The 15,618-nt window shown below is 36.2% G+C and overlaps 1 protein-coding gene across 1 annotated transcript; it reads right to left on the minus strand.

Moving 5' to 3' along the window:
* Positions 1–5,942: 5,942 nt before the first annotated feature.
* On the minus strand, positions 5,943–9,343 carry LOC133778476 (putative calcium-transporting ATPase 13, plasma membrane-type). The gene has a single exon (XM_062218422.1). It carries the CDS (start codon positions 9,175–9,177, stop codon positions 6,070–6,072), a length of 3,108 nt encoding a protein of 1,035 aa, XP_062074406.1. The 5' UTR covers positions 9,178–9,343; the 3' UTR covers positions 5,943–6,069.
* Between the last annotated feature and the right edge of the window lie 6,275 nt (positions 9,344–15,618).

Consider the following 15,618-nt stretch of genomic DNA (forward strand, 5'->3'; position numbering starts at 1 on the left):
TGAAGTAAAAATCCATGTCTCTAGTACTATATTCCTATGCTTGAAATGAACTCTCGAACATCTTTTAATAATTTTGCTTTATTTTTGTTGAAATTTGACCATGCAATCCATGAAGCTATGCAACATCTTTCTTCATTAGAGTTGAACTACAATAGAGAAATCTTTTTCACTCAAGTATAGTATCATAAGAACAAAATAAAATAAAACGTACCATTCAATTTCGAGTTTTAAAATAGGAGAAAAATATGATAATTTGTTTGTAAGTATAAAGAAAAAAAAAATTGAGAATCTTAAATGAAACACTTTAAAATATCTTGAGCTTTTTCATCAAACACTTGCGAAATTGTTCTTGTGGGTTTTTACTAAACAAGTTTTTCAAGAGAAATAAGATTCTCATCTTTTTTAATTTCAAATCCTACATAACAAATAAAAATAAGTTTGAATCTTTTTTAAAAGAAAAAAAAAGTTCTAGTAGTGAATTTCGAAATATGTAAAAATAAAGAAAGCATAAAAATGATTGAAAGTCTTACAAGAAACACCATGAAAAATCTAGAGCTTTTTCATCAAACACTTTAAAAAAATGTTCTTGTGAGTTTTTACTAAACAAATTTTTCAAGAGAAAAAAGATTTAGTCATCTTTTTTAATTTCAAATCCTACATGACAAATAAAACTAAGTTGGATTTTTTTAAAAAAAAAAAAAGATCTAGTAGTGAATTTCGAAATATGAAATTGGAGAAATAGATGATAAATTGTTTGTAAAAATAAAGAAATCACAAAAATGATTGAAAATCTTGCAAGAAACACTATGAAAAATCTAGAACTTTTTCATCAATAATTTTTTAAAAAAATTATTCTTGTGAGATTTTACTAAAGAAGTTTTCAAGAGAAATAAGATTTAGTCATTTTTTTGAATTTCAAACAAGACAAATAAAACGAAGTTGAACTTTTTTTTTAAAAAAAAAAAAGCTCTAGTAGTGAATTTCGAAATATGAAATTGGAGAAATAGATGATAATTTTTTTGTAAAAATAAAGAAAGCAAAAAAACGATTGAAAATCTTACAATGAACACTATGAAAAATCTAGAGCTTTTTCATCAAACACTTTCAAAAAAATAATTCTTGTGGGTTTTCACTAAACAAGTTTTTCAAGAGAAATATGATTTACACATTTATATGAATTTCAAATCCTACATAACAAAAAAAAGTTGGAATTTTTTTGAAAAAAAATAGAAAATCTACTAGTGATTTTCGAAAATGACTTAGAAATCTTACTTGAAAACACTTTCAAAAATTGGAGCTTATTCAATAAACAAGTTTTTTAAGATGAGTAAATTTTGTATAAAAATATATATAATATATATAAATTTCGAAATATGCATCATTAATTAGCCAACTAATTGTAGTTGGGAAGATAGGAGTCATTAATGCATAAGGAATGAATCTGGAAAGAACATGGAGTGAACAAGGAATGAAAGGAATGAAGAAGGAATGGAGATAAATAATCTTGGAATGAATCTTAAATAATGATTTTTTAATTATTTAATTTAATTAAAAGGTGACCGCCATGTCAGTAGATAGCCCATTACCAAGTTTGAAAAAGTCAAAGATAGCATTAATTAACATATTTAAATGTGGACCATTGGATTTTAATCAAATGGCTATTAATTGACAACCCATCCATGGGAAAAAAAATCAATCACCATTAAGAGTGAACCCATATATATATATATTATGTGAACTTGTGGAGAAGTGAGAACACATATGTTTTATATATGTTTTTTATTGTTGATAAACATATTGTAATATTATTTATAATATAATGTTTTAGTTAAAATAAATGTGATAAAGACTGTCACATGTTGTAACAAATGAGAGTTACAATATTTGGATAGTGCAAATGTGTAACATATTTGAGAATTACAATTTCAGTAACAAATTTGTAACTCCTAAATATTGTCTATTGTTGTGTAGATTTGTTGTTACACAATTTTGATTTGAATTTCTTAAAGCCATAAGAGATATGACTATTAGAGATGTGATTTTAACTCTCATAATGTGTATGGAAGTTACACAATTAAGTGAGAATGAATTTGGAACGTTTTGGAAAAGTTTAGAAAATTGGTAGTTGAAAACACGTGGTGGCCGCGGCCAGTGCTTGTCCCAGGTCGCGGCCTGGGGATAGCAGCTAGTGGCCCCGACCAAGTTTATCCCAGGCCGCGGCCAAAGTGGCTGATAGCATTTTCTAAATTTCGGTTTTATCCAATTTTGAACGTTGCCAACAACTAAGTAACTCTCAAATCTCTATTTTAATTCCATAAAACATCTAATTAAACATTGGTAACAACCATGGGGTTTGATGGAAATTGAAATTCAAAGAGTGTCTCTAAACTCTATAAATAGGCTCTATTGCTCACTTGTAAGGCACAATTTTTCTATCCACTAGAGTACTTAGCTAAAAAACACCTAGAAGTTTGATAGTAGAGCTATTTCTAAATTGTGAGAGTTCTCTTAGTGCTCGAGTTAGAGGAAAATAAGCTTTTGGACAAAAGTTTCAAACCTTGTTCAAGTTGGTGATCCACAATGTTCTTTCACTTTGGTGGTGTGAGTAAGAGCGTTGTTTCTTTTGTTCTTGTTTTTATTTTCTACTATTGCTTTTTCATCTCATTCTTATTTTTTATTTACTTGTATTTCTTGTTTAGAGTCGTAATCTTTTATTTCCTTTGCTACAAACACTATTACTTTATTTGTAACTTTTGTTTAGAGTTGTATTCTTCTATTATTCTCTTATTTTATTTTCAATTTTCAGTCATAGAGTTGTAACATTATTTAATCTATCATTGTTTATTTGTATAATTTTACTTAGAGTTGTAAGGGATTTTACCATTTCCACTGAGTCAATTTACATTTTTCTAACACATATTTTATATTGATCCATAGAGATTATCTTGCCACGTCCAAAATGGATGTTATGTTAATAGATGATGTAGAATAGAGTTAATATATTCGGTCTGTTTAATACTTAATAATTATACCCATTAGTTATTATGTGTCAAACTTAATTCGACAAATAATATGGCAAGAGATCTTTGTTAAAAATGAAGAAATTGTCGTTAAAAATGAAGAAAGTCACATTATGGAATTTGAAGAGATTATTTTATTAAAAAAATGAATAAAAAAGGAAGAAGAAATGATACAAATAACATATTAATTGTGCTACGATTTAGTGGAACATGTATTGGAATAGAGAAAAGGGACACTGAATTTGGCTTCATATTATTATTATTATTATTATATTCTAATGTCGTCAATTCGGTTTCAAAGACCAAACTAAATTAACAACCATGTAATGTGATGTGAACTTTCTGGTCGTTTCTCAACAATATGAAAGACATTGTGTTCATCTTTGGTCAGAAACTATATATAAAAAGGTGGGATTAAAGACGTACGGACACGGCCTTTCAAAAGAAAAGAAAAAAAACGTAGGAACATAGAATATGTCCAGTCAACAAAACTATCAACTACAACCTCTCTTTTTCTTTTTAGATTCTAGCGGCAAGCTACCTATTTTCTAACAAACGTCTGTGCATTTTGCTTGAAATCTTTCATGACAAGTTTTATGTATAAGCTGTAATAGCAGGGCGCTAGTTACTTAGAGTACTCATAATAATGAGTGAAGTATAATAGCTAAAATTATAAAATTTAACTCAAATTCATAAAAAATACACTCTATTGGATGAGTTAAACTACTCATCTATTTTAGCTCACTATAATTTTAACTTCACATCTAGCTAAGACTTAGAATACTCTCAATGGATTCTCTAGTCTATCTTTTAAAATACCTCCCTAAAACACACTTTTTTCTATTTTACCTCTAAGTTTTACATTATATCATACATCAACTTCTTTGTATATTTCTCTATATCATTTCAATATTATATATTTAAACATATTTATTAATTAAAGTAAAATAAAATAATTAAAAAAGAAAAAAGAAAAAAGAAATAATAAATATATACTAAATGAGAGAGAGAAAGCTTATAAAGAAAAATAATAATATTAAAATATTATATAAATGATATGTAAATATAGATATGTTAATTGGAGTTTGTGTATATCTATTATAAATATATGTATAAATGAGCTGATGGAAGATGTTTTTATGAGTTTTAGCTAAATATTATAGAGAAAGTGTATTACAAAATACATGACCAAAATATATTTTTTTATAATTTACTACAAACTTTTACATTATACAATACACCAGCTCTCTATTTTTTCTCTACATCATTTAAATATTATATTTAAAAAAAATATTTTATTCATTTTAAGAAATAAAATAATTAAATATAATAGTATCATACTCATATATATATATAAGTTTATAAAAAAAATAATAAAATATTTATAACTTGATGAATAGTATTTCACTACATATAGAGAAATACTATTCATTTAGGTAAAAAAATATAAGTTTACATCACCCATTGGAAAACTATTTAACAATTTTTTTTCCTATATTATAAAGAATTAGACATTTTACCTCCTCCATTGAAAGTGCTCTTAGCTCTCCTTCAAACATTTTTTATTGTTATTTTAGTCATTTTTATTATTTCTCTTTCTAAATTAACTATATGTTTAATCTTTATCTCCTTTTTCTATTATTTTAATTAATAAAGATATTTAAATAATGTAGAGAAAAAATATAGAGAAACTGAATGGTGTAATGTAAAAATTTGAGATAAAATAGAAAAATTGAGTTTTAGTGAGATAATTTGAAGGATAGAGTATTGTGCTATGAGAGCTCATACAATTTTTTATTTTAGGTTTGTAGCATTTTGGTTCTTTATGTTTTTTTAATACTAGTTTGGACCTTTAGTTTTAAACAATTACAAACGGTACCTTTTGCTTTGTAAATTGGTAAAAAAAACTATACATTCATTGAAATTTGGTCTGCAATAAACTAAAAAATGTCTGAATTTTGCTTGCTGGTCTTTGTGACTGACTGAGTTCATGGAATGAAAAAGAGAAAAAGTGAGAAGGAAGAGTTCTAATTGTTGAGCAAAGATACAAAATAAAAGATTTTGTTTGTAATTGATTAAAACCGAATGTCCAATATGATATTATAAAAATAAAGGGACCCAAAATTATATAAATCTTTATATTTTTTATTTTTTATATACAAAAAAAGTTAGTAGTGTGCTAACATCCTCAGCCCAACATCTTTTATAGAATCTACTGTACCAAATTTAAGATAAAAGAATCTAACTCGAGCTTTCTTTATAGTTATTTTAGGAATCCACTAGCATCAGGAGTTCATCACCTTAAATAGAAGTCCACAAGAAAGATAATAATTTCATCTTAGCTAACAATAGTAGAATTCGATGTTTGGATGGCCAACGAACGAATGAATAGTTATGATCATTTGCTATAATGCACCAAGGTAGAGACATGTCAAGTTGCCCCCTAATTATGATTATATCTAGGGGCATTTGGATTGGATTTCCACCAGTTCTCTCGTCGGTTTGGAATCCACCAGTTCTCTCGTCGGTTTGGAAAAAAAATTTGCTGTTTCCAATTCTCTGTTCCCTCCATGTCCCACTAATTATTTTAAGACACCACATTTATATATAGTTGGGAAAAGAGAAAGTTATAAATAATTTAAATATATATTAAATAAATAAATGAGGTCTCCTTAAATAATTAGTGGGACATAGAGGAGACAGAAAATTTAGGGACAGGTGATTTTTTTCGGTAGTTTGTTACCTCCATATCCCTGACTTTTTTAAAAAAAGAAATATCCACTCTATTCAAATTTGAAAGCTTTGTATGTTTATTTTTTTAAGTCTTACTAGATTAAATGATATTATATATATATATACACATATATGGATACAAGATAAATATAGGATAAAATCTTTCATGTAAAAAAAAATTGTATCAAGTAATAAACATATGATTTTATTAATAAGTTTACAAGAATAATTAAGTGCTTAAAAAATTACAAATATTAATGAAGAAACAAATAAATGAAAAGAATAATGACTGTTTTACATACCTACAAAACCCAATTCAAACTTTTCTTCTACGTAAGAAAAATTGAAGCTTATTATATGTCACAGCTTTGATGTAGCTAAATATTGGTCTCTTCGGAACAGGTATGCACTTCACAATCCAACCAATTGGCCAAGACATGGCGGCGAGTCCAACACACGCTCCCCATTGTCCCCAGTTCAACCTCTCTGTGTCAGCAAACTTCTTCAAAAACTCAACCATCAACACTTGGAGAACAATGGTAATGGCGATGATTGCCAAGAACAATTTGTTCCTATGAATTCCTTTGAACACGTTCCTCTTCTCTAGCTTTCTAGCGTTGAACTCGTTGAAAACTTGGCAGAGAACGAAAGTGTTGAAGATCAAAGTGTCTTTCACCTTCTCGTTCACGTTGAATATCGATTTGCCTCTGAACTGTAATGTAAGAAGGATGGATATTTGATAAAATGCCTGAGTTAAGAGATTTCTCCACATGATGTTGGTAATGAGGGGCGCTGTTCGACCCACCGGTGGATTTTCCATGAGTTCGTCTGTGGGCTTCTCTGTGGCCAAAGCCAAAGCTCCTAATGTGTCCATGATCAAGTTCACCCACAATAGTTGAACAGCTGTTAATGGAACTTCTCCTGCTGAGATTGCAGCCACGAAGTTGATCACAAGTGCAGCCACATTCACCGTCAGCTGGAACTGAATGAACTTTTGGATGTTGTTGTAAACACATCTACCCCACTTTAGAACCGTGGCCACTGAAGCAAAATTGTCATCCAAGATAACAATATCCGAGCTTTCTTTTGCCACTTCTGTGCCTTGGATTCCCATTGAGAGTCCGATATCAGCTTCTTTCAATGCTGGAGCATCATTTGTTCCATCTCCAGTGACTGCTACAACATGGCCTTTTTGTTTCAAACATTGCACCATTAAGAGTTTATCGAAAGGAGATGACCTTGCCATGACGCATATTTTGTCAACCTTTTCCATTCTTTCCTCAGGTGTGTAGTTTCGAAACTCTACACCTTCTATAACAGCTCCACTCATGTCTTGGCCTAGCTTAAGGATTCCACATTCTGTGGCTATGGCTCTTGCGGTGAATACGTTGTCACCTGTGATCATTTTGACGTGAACTCCAGCGTGCTGACAAGCTTCAACTGCTTTCTTCACTCCTGGACGACAAGGATCCTTAATACCAACCATGCCTAGTAGAATCAAGCCATCTTCTTGTATCGTTTCATGTCCCTCTAAGCCTTCATGCCCTGTAGTTTCAATTTGTTTGTGTGCGAAAGCAATACATCTTAGGCTGCTGGCTGCCATAGCTTGAATGATTTTCTCAAACTCAAGTTTTTCATTTTCCCCAAGATCTTTAACGATTCCAGAAGCATCATAGTAGCTTGAGCACTTGGCCAAAACCATTTCTGCGGCTCCTTTCCAATGTATCCATCTTGTATTATCTGTCTTTCTTTCCATCAAAACCCCACTTTGTTTCTTCTGAGAATTGAATGCCTCAACATGAAGAATGGCACAACCTTTCTTCACTTCCTCCATATCCATACTCAAATCTTGAACGGCCCATGAAAGAATTGCTTTCTCTGTTGGACTACCTGAAATTTCAAACTCTGCTCCCAAACTTGGCCTATATACACTACCAGTGGTATTAAGAGCTATTCCTTCACGGAATAAGTCTACTACATACGGTGCAATCTTTGAGTAATAATTTTCAATAACAGATTCTTTACCAAGCCAAAAGGTTGTGACCTTCATCTGGTTCATAGTAAGAGTACCTGTTTTATCAGTACAAATGGTGGTGGCAGATCCCATGGTCTCACAAGCAGAGAGCTTCCTCACCATTGCATTATCCACCATCATTCTCTTCATTGAATATGCAAGTGTAAGCGTCACAGCAAGTGGCAAACCTTCGGGAATCGCAACCACCACGATTGTGACTGCAGCTGCTATAATCTCCACCGCAGCATTCACTATGTCATCAATCTTTGTCTTGCTTCCGTTGAATTTTTTGTTTCCATATTCATCTTTTGTAGTCCCCGTGAAGTAGCGAACAAACAAGACAATGAGAACAAGGAGTGCAACTGTTAAACCAACCTTACCAATGGCCGAAGTAAGCTTGTCGAGGCGAGCTTGTAAAGGTGTTTGTTCATTTGAATCGCTATTGATTTGGCTCATCATCTGTCCCCATGTTGTGTTCATTCCAACTGAAGTCACAAGCATTTTCCCATAGCCATCAACCACTTTGGTGCCAGAAAACAAGAAAGGATTCTGTTTGTGGTTAACTTCTACGTGGTCGCTCTCCCCTGTCATGCTTGATTCATCAACTTGTAAAGAATGCCCTTCTAAGAACAAACCATCCGCTGAAACCTGGTCTCCAATCTTTAAGCAAACGACATCTCCAACAACGATTTCGAATATCGAAATTTGTTGGCGTCGTCCATCTCTGATGGCTTCAATTTGGATGTTGTTGCTAACTTTGGATAACTTGTCGAACTGTCTGTTCTGCCTGTAGTTACTGATTGCGGACACACCAATAACAAGAAAAACAGCAATGAAAATACTCAAACCATCGATCCAACCTTCTTTAGTTCCATGCACTTTCATGCCGAAGCCAAGAGAGAGTGCTGCACAAACTATAAGAATGACAATAGTAAGATCCTGGAAAGCTTGCCACACAAAATGGAAGAAGCTCTTCGTAGGTGGTTTTCGATACGTGTTTGAGCCAAACTCTTCAACTCTTCGGGTGATGTCTCCATCATCACTATGAATTCCATGTTCGGCATCAGTTTTGAGAGCCTTGGTCAGGCCGTCAGTCCCACCTAACTTTGCAAGCTGAGAAAGATCTTTGTCCTTGGTGAGCTGGTTGAGCCTGCTCTGATCGATTTCAAAGTCGTTTTCCATCTTGACATTGACAACAGTGTGGGAAGAAGAGGGTGGAATTTTGGTGTAGCTAGTTTTTGGTGATGGAGAAGCTTTGAAAAGTGAGGAGAAAGCTCTGGAACAATAGATGACGACAAAAGCAGAATGCCATTTCTGCATGTATGGGTTCCGAGCTTTTGGGTTTAGACCAAGGAATGACTCAATGCAGTACTCTGCCGCAGTACGTAAAATAGGAGTACTTGACACCATTTTTTAATGGAAAGAAATTCAAAACAGAGGATTGACACACACAAGAAAAACTAGAGAAGAAAATAGTCTTAATATGTATATAAGATGGAAAATATTTATGGGCTATGAATAGTATGTGTGTAGTAATAATCACGACACTTGCAGAATTCGCATGCAAGATGTTTTGAGATGTGTTGAGTCGTTAGATAATTTTATAGTAACTTGTTACTTGCTCACTAGTTTTCCTTGCGGTATCAAAGAAATTTCGTTCCGGAAACGAGTAAACGGAAACGCCGACTTTAGGAAACTGAATATTATACTCATTATATTCGTGATGAATCCAGCTAAAATTTTCAACTTCCAGCATTTTATATATAGAAAGACATAAGAAGAAAAATGGCAGCAAGTACGAAGAAAACACGTTGCCTCCTCGTTGTGTCTTCTATGCTGTTTTGAAGTAATAGATTTTGACCCGTCAATACGCGGTCTTTAATTTCTTTATAAGAAGGATTTTATATGTAAATTTAGCTAATGAAATATCAAATTATCAATATTAATAATAAATAAATAAATGGAATAATTATATTAGACGTAGTTTTAATTAATAAAAAGAAAATGTTGAGTTTAGCTTCAAAATATTCCTTTGGTTTTAATAAATATTTAATGCCCAAATTTTTTGTTTGATCTATGGATGAAGTTTGACGTGTCACCGACTTACCGCTGATGTTAATGTAAGACAATTGATTAGTGGCAAAATTTCATATATTTAATAGTTATTGAGGTGGTTATTTATTTTTATGATTTTAAATGTAAAATTATTTAAGTTGAAAATATTTAATTTAATTTAATTCTGAATTAATTTTCAGATTTGAAGGAAAGATGATAAAAATGAAATTGAAAAAGATGTAAATATCAAAGGAGATAGCCTATTTGCCCAAGCTCCACAATTATGAGAGTCCATAATTTTCTTTCAATCAAATTAAGACAATTTCATATTCCTTCAATAATGAAGCAAGCACATGGCCAACATTCAAATACACATTATATGTGCATATGGATGATGATATATATGGGGCATTTTTTACTTATATAGCAGAGTAAAAAAATTTATTATAATAATATCACATATACTATTTACAAAATTATATACAATATATACTATTTTATTAAACATAATTATATAAACACAATCTCATCATTTAACTTACTTTCCTAGTTTATTTATATTATATATATAATTTCACATATTTAAGGTTATAATAATTCAATTAATAAATCAAATAGTAATTATATAATATACAAATCATTATTTCAATTAAATGAGATACCACAACCAACAGACAGCAATTATATGAAATTTGAATCACCATCTTTAAAAAAATAAAAGAAATTTTCTAAAAAAATAGTTTAATCTCATAAACTAATATAGTAAAAAAAATAAACAACTCTATTAAAAGTACTCATTAAATAATAAATTAACAAGATTTTTTATATAACTATAACCTGCTATTATAATGTATTCTTTTATTAATAAATGTTTTTAAAAAAAAAAAGGAAAACTATGTATAATTATAACCTACCCGTCTAACTTAAATATTTTTGTTTATTTTACTATGTCATGATAAAAATAAATAAAAACAGTGTTTAATAATAGTGTTATTGTTTAACATATACGTTACTGTTTATTTTATTAAAGCATGATACACAATTAGGACAACTGTGTACATTTACTACAATGATATTTGGGAAGATCGTTGTACTTATAAAGATTTTGAGGTAACTGACCTCTTGATTCTAAGTGACTGTAGTTTTCATCAATTAAATACAATGATCACTAATATGACGAAAGTACCAAGTACAAATACTGTTATAGAAGTTAAGTTTCAACCAAATCAAGTATAACCACCAATGATAATAGATAATGATGACTCACGAAAGTTATTCATAGAACTTCATAAGAAGCATGTTGATGAGACAATATACCCTTTGTTGGTAAGCTTCAAATATGAGTTCAACAACACACAACAACAAATCACACAAAGCGTAGGGGAATGTTCATGACAAAACAATCAGTTTAAGTTTATTTTATTACTTATTCAAAAACAAATTCTTACATGATACATGATATTGCTATACAAAATAAATTGCTATTATCAAAAATTTTTTTTAACAAAAATGTTTGTATTTTCATTATTTAGGTTAATATGGCAAGATATCAAAGACATGAACCACAATGGAATGAAATAGTGCATTGTACGCCCTGTTTTTTCCCACGGGCTGATTAGCGAGCCGAGCTGTGGCCTAATCATAATTATCTCGTGGACGTCCCACAGACCGGAGCTTCTGTCAGTAGGTCGTACCTCCTTAGCTCGAGGAAACTCAAGGGTTCGCCAAGGTTGCACAAGACTTGACCCCGGATTCTGAAGGCCTATGGTCGAGTTAGGTATCCAGCTCGCGGTACGAACTGAGTATGGAGGCTATGACCCTTTGTAAAGTCAACACACGCAAGGTAAACGTGCATATATCAGACATCACGTGTCTGATATGCCCCTGACTTCTCGGACATGCAGCAGGAACGTGCGTATTCAGACACCCACGACTGGGTTGGGTCGTGCGGCCCATTATCTCCTTACCTATCGATTTGACCATACTTATGTGTCAGGTCTAGGAATTAATCATGAATGTCACAGAGTTGATGTGATAGATAAGAGGGTCACGGGATGACCTTCCTACCAACTCCCTGGTGCCTTCTCCTATAAATATGGAGACCCTCGAACTTAATAAGGGTTGGATTCTCTATTGTAAGAAAGGCCCTGTAATCAAATATCCAGTATAGAGAAATAATACTGACTAGTGGAGTAGAAGGATTTTAACCTTTGAACCACTCAAAAAAAATGTGTCTTGTGTCACCTCTTTCCTTTTCTAAGATCTTATATCTGTTTCGGTTCACATTTAGCACTAATCCCTTTCTCTTCATTTCTTAATTACCTGTTGGCGAAGAACCACGTCAACAATTTGGTGCTTTCATTGAGAGCAAGTTTGATTAGTGCTGTTGCATACATCCAACTATGGTGACAACTCGATTCAGGCACGGCAACGAGACAGAACAACATGATGGGCAGGAGGCTCATCATACAACCATCCCTGGCGAACAAGTTCCTGAAGTCTAGCAGCGGCCCGGAAAGCAGCCGGCGGGCCAAGATGATACTGGTAGTTCGGCGCCTCGACCGCCTAATCCGAACCTATGTTATTATACTGCAGTGGAAATGGAGAACGCTCAACTGAGGAGCCAGTTAGCAACAGCTAGCCAACAAATTAAGGATATGCTGGCCCGACTACCCCCTCTTATAACCGACGCTAACGTCGGAGAGAGGCAAGGTGAGGCTCCTAAGTCTCGCCGGGGTAATCGGTCCAGGCATAGCCGTTCGGACAGACTTCCAGCAACCAACTCCACCCCTTCATCACACCATCGAGAGGCAGACTTCGGAGGAATGCCTAGAGCCGAACAACAGCAGTACAACCGTTCGGTCAGGACATCGACTCCTAGCTCCCAACCATCCTCGAGGACACCTAGAGGAGCTCAAGGAAATTCTCGAAGGAGATCCGGAGCGGGCTCATGACATCAACCCGTTCCCAACAACCATCCTGCGCCTCGTCCAGATCGCCAGGCGCGGGACCAGCAGGTTGGCAGGGCCGAAAGGCCCCCACCAAACTTGATCCGCCCTGACGGAACTAGGATAGCCTCTCCAGTCAGGCATCCTCCTTCTCCAATCAGATATCCGTCTCCTCCTCGGCTCATCCGAGACATCCCAGCCTATGGGAGTAGTAGGAGAAATCTGCCATCGGCAGGACCTTCCCGGCGTAGCAGGGCGCCAAGGGAAAGCCCAGATCCTCAGCACCAGAGGCGGACTCCAAGCATATCCAGTAGAATCCACTGGACCGGCAGTCACCGGAGTAATTTCTCTGGGAGAGACCTGTGTCAGCGTTTAAGTTCGGCACAAAGTCATCAAACCACCCAGGGAGGCGACCTTTGAGATCACCTAAACTCTCACAGAGGGGACCGAGCAGGAGATGGCCAGGCTCGCTCAGGGGGGGCTCTGTCTGAAGTACGTAACGGAGGGAATGTCCCAAATAACCTATCTCACGATAGGAGGAGCAATAGCCCACCAAATATGTACAATGGATCCGGAGTTGTTGAACAGCCCCGGAATAACCAAGGACATCAGGACCAAACCCTCGAGCGTTTGACTCAGATGGAGGAGCTGATGAGGAAGCTCCTATCAGAAAAAGAAAAAGACGAATATGATTCAGGCGACGAGATGGAACTCTTCGCCCCCAGTATAGCAGCAACGGCGTACCCATCTGGTTTCCGTATGCCTCACTTGTCAAAGTTCAATGGGGACAGAGACCCATCGGACCATCTAGGGATGTCTAACACCCTGATGATGGCCCATAACATTGGCCCCGAGCTGAGATGTTTAATTTTCCCTTCCACACTGACTGGACTTGCCAAGCAGTGGTTCAAGCAAAGTAAAAGACAGTCAATCAGTTCCTGGAATACCTTCTCAGCTGACTTCAAAAGGACATTCCGAGCCTCTCAGGCCGCCCGTGTTCAGGTCGACTCCCTGGCTAATGTGAGGCAGCAGCCCGGTGAGACTCTGAAGGCCTACTTGAGCAGATTCGCGAACGTCGCTGCTCGAGCCAGAGACGCGGATGATAGCTCCAAGCTCATGGCCATGAGAACTGGAATCCTCGTCGGAGGAGACCTCTGGAAGGACATACAAAGGAAGGGAGTCAGCTCGGTTAACGAATTCATTAACAGGGCCCAAGAGTGGATAAACTTGGAGGAAGCCGAAGCTTCAGCTGCGGGAACCAGCCAGGTCCCCGAGTAGCCCGCTGGAGTAGGGACGGAGGTCGTGGCAGCGACCCAAAACGTCACACAAAACAACCAGCTCGGTGGAGGCAAAAGAAAGGGAAATGCCGAAAACAGTCCGCACGGCCAAAAGAAGAACAAATCCATAGACAAGTTTAAGCCCGTCTTCGCGACTTACACCGAGCTAACCCAGTCTAGGGAAAATATCTTCCTAGCCAACTCTACTCGAGTCCCTTGGAAGAGGCCGGAGCCACTAAAGAACCACAAGGGGAAGAGAGACACTTCTAAGTTTTTCCGTTTACATAACAACGTCGGCCACAATACCGACGATTGCAGACATCTAAAAGATGAGATCGAGACTCTCATCCGAGCCGGCCCCTTGGCTCAATACGCACGGAACAGGGTTCCAGCGAGTCGACCTACTCCAGAAGTCCCGGCCAGTCTGCCCGGGTCTCGAGTAGATCAGGATGTCCCTCCTCCCGTGGTCGGAGGAGAGATATCCACCATCTCTGGAGGTTCGTACATGGCTGGCACGAGCAGAGGCGCCCAAAAGAGATACGTTAATGAACTAAAGGCTCATAACGGAGTGGAGTTCATTCCGGAACAGCGTCAATCAAAGCAACAGCGATTGGAGAGGCAACCAATCATTTTTTCGGAGGAAGATGCAGGCCATGTCCAGTTCCCTCACAATGATCCTCTGGTCGTAGCAGTCCAGCTCGCCAACCGGAGAGTGAGGAGGGTACTGATAGACAACGAGAGTTCGGTGAACCTCCTATTCCGATCCACCTTAGAGAAGATGGGTTTGGCTGTCGCCGAGCTGAAGGCAACCTCCATGATGTTGTATGGTTTTTAGGGAGAAGGATCAGCAGCGATAGGGACGATCGAGTTAGTGATCACCCTAGGCGAAGGGTCTCGGACAGTCTCCAAACTCCTCGAGTTCGTGGTCATTGATTGCTCCGCTGCCTACAACACCATTTTGGGCCAACCTACGCTCATAGCCTTCAAAGTCGTCACGTCCGTTCGCCACCTCGCAATGAAGTTCCCTACTTCAACGGGAATCTGCACTATCCAGGGCGATCAGCTTGCTGCTAGGGAATGCTACAACATTTCCATGAAGGGAAAGTCTAAACCCGGGCAGCTGGCGATGGCCATTCAAGGCAAAGAGGAATCTCAGGAACCCTTACCTGTTCTTGAGATTGAAAAACCTCAAAGCGCCGAGGGGGAAAATGTCGTCTTAAGTGAGGACATTGACCCCTGAATAGGCGAGGACAGATCTGAGCTCCAGGCTATGGAGGAGCTCGAGGAGGTGAGTATCGATCCGCAGAACCCTTGTCGGAAGGTCAAACTCGGGAAAAACCTCTGTAGCAAGAGGAAGGCGGAGCTGACTACGTTTCTGCAGGATAACTTGGACATATTCGCATGGTCGCACGAGGACATGGTGGGAATTAGCCCGAGTGTCATCATGCACACCCTTCATCTGGATAAAAGCGTTCCTACCAAGTCCCAGAAGCAAAGGCGTTTAGGAACAACTCGAGCTGAAGCCCTAGAGGAAGAGATATCCCGGCTCAAGAAATGCGGCTTTATCCGTG

This window comes from Humulus lupulus, chromosome 5, assembly GCF_963169125.1.
Source record: "Humulus lupulus chromosome 5, drHumLupu1.1, whole genome shotgun sequence".
Classification (NCBI taxonomy): domain Eukaryota; kingdom Viridiplantae; phylum Streptophyta; class Magnoliopsida; order Rosales; family Cannabaceae; genus Humulus; species Humulus lupulus.

Bases quoted from the DNA above. Each gene is read 5' to 3' on its own strand.
- LOC133778476 (XM_062218422.1), bottom strand. From the start codon at position 9,177: ATGGTGTCAAGTACTCCTATTTTACGTACTGCGGCAGAGTACTGCATT.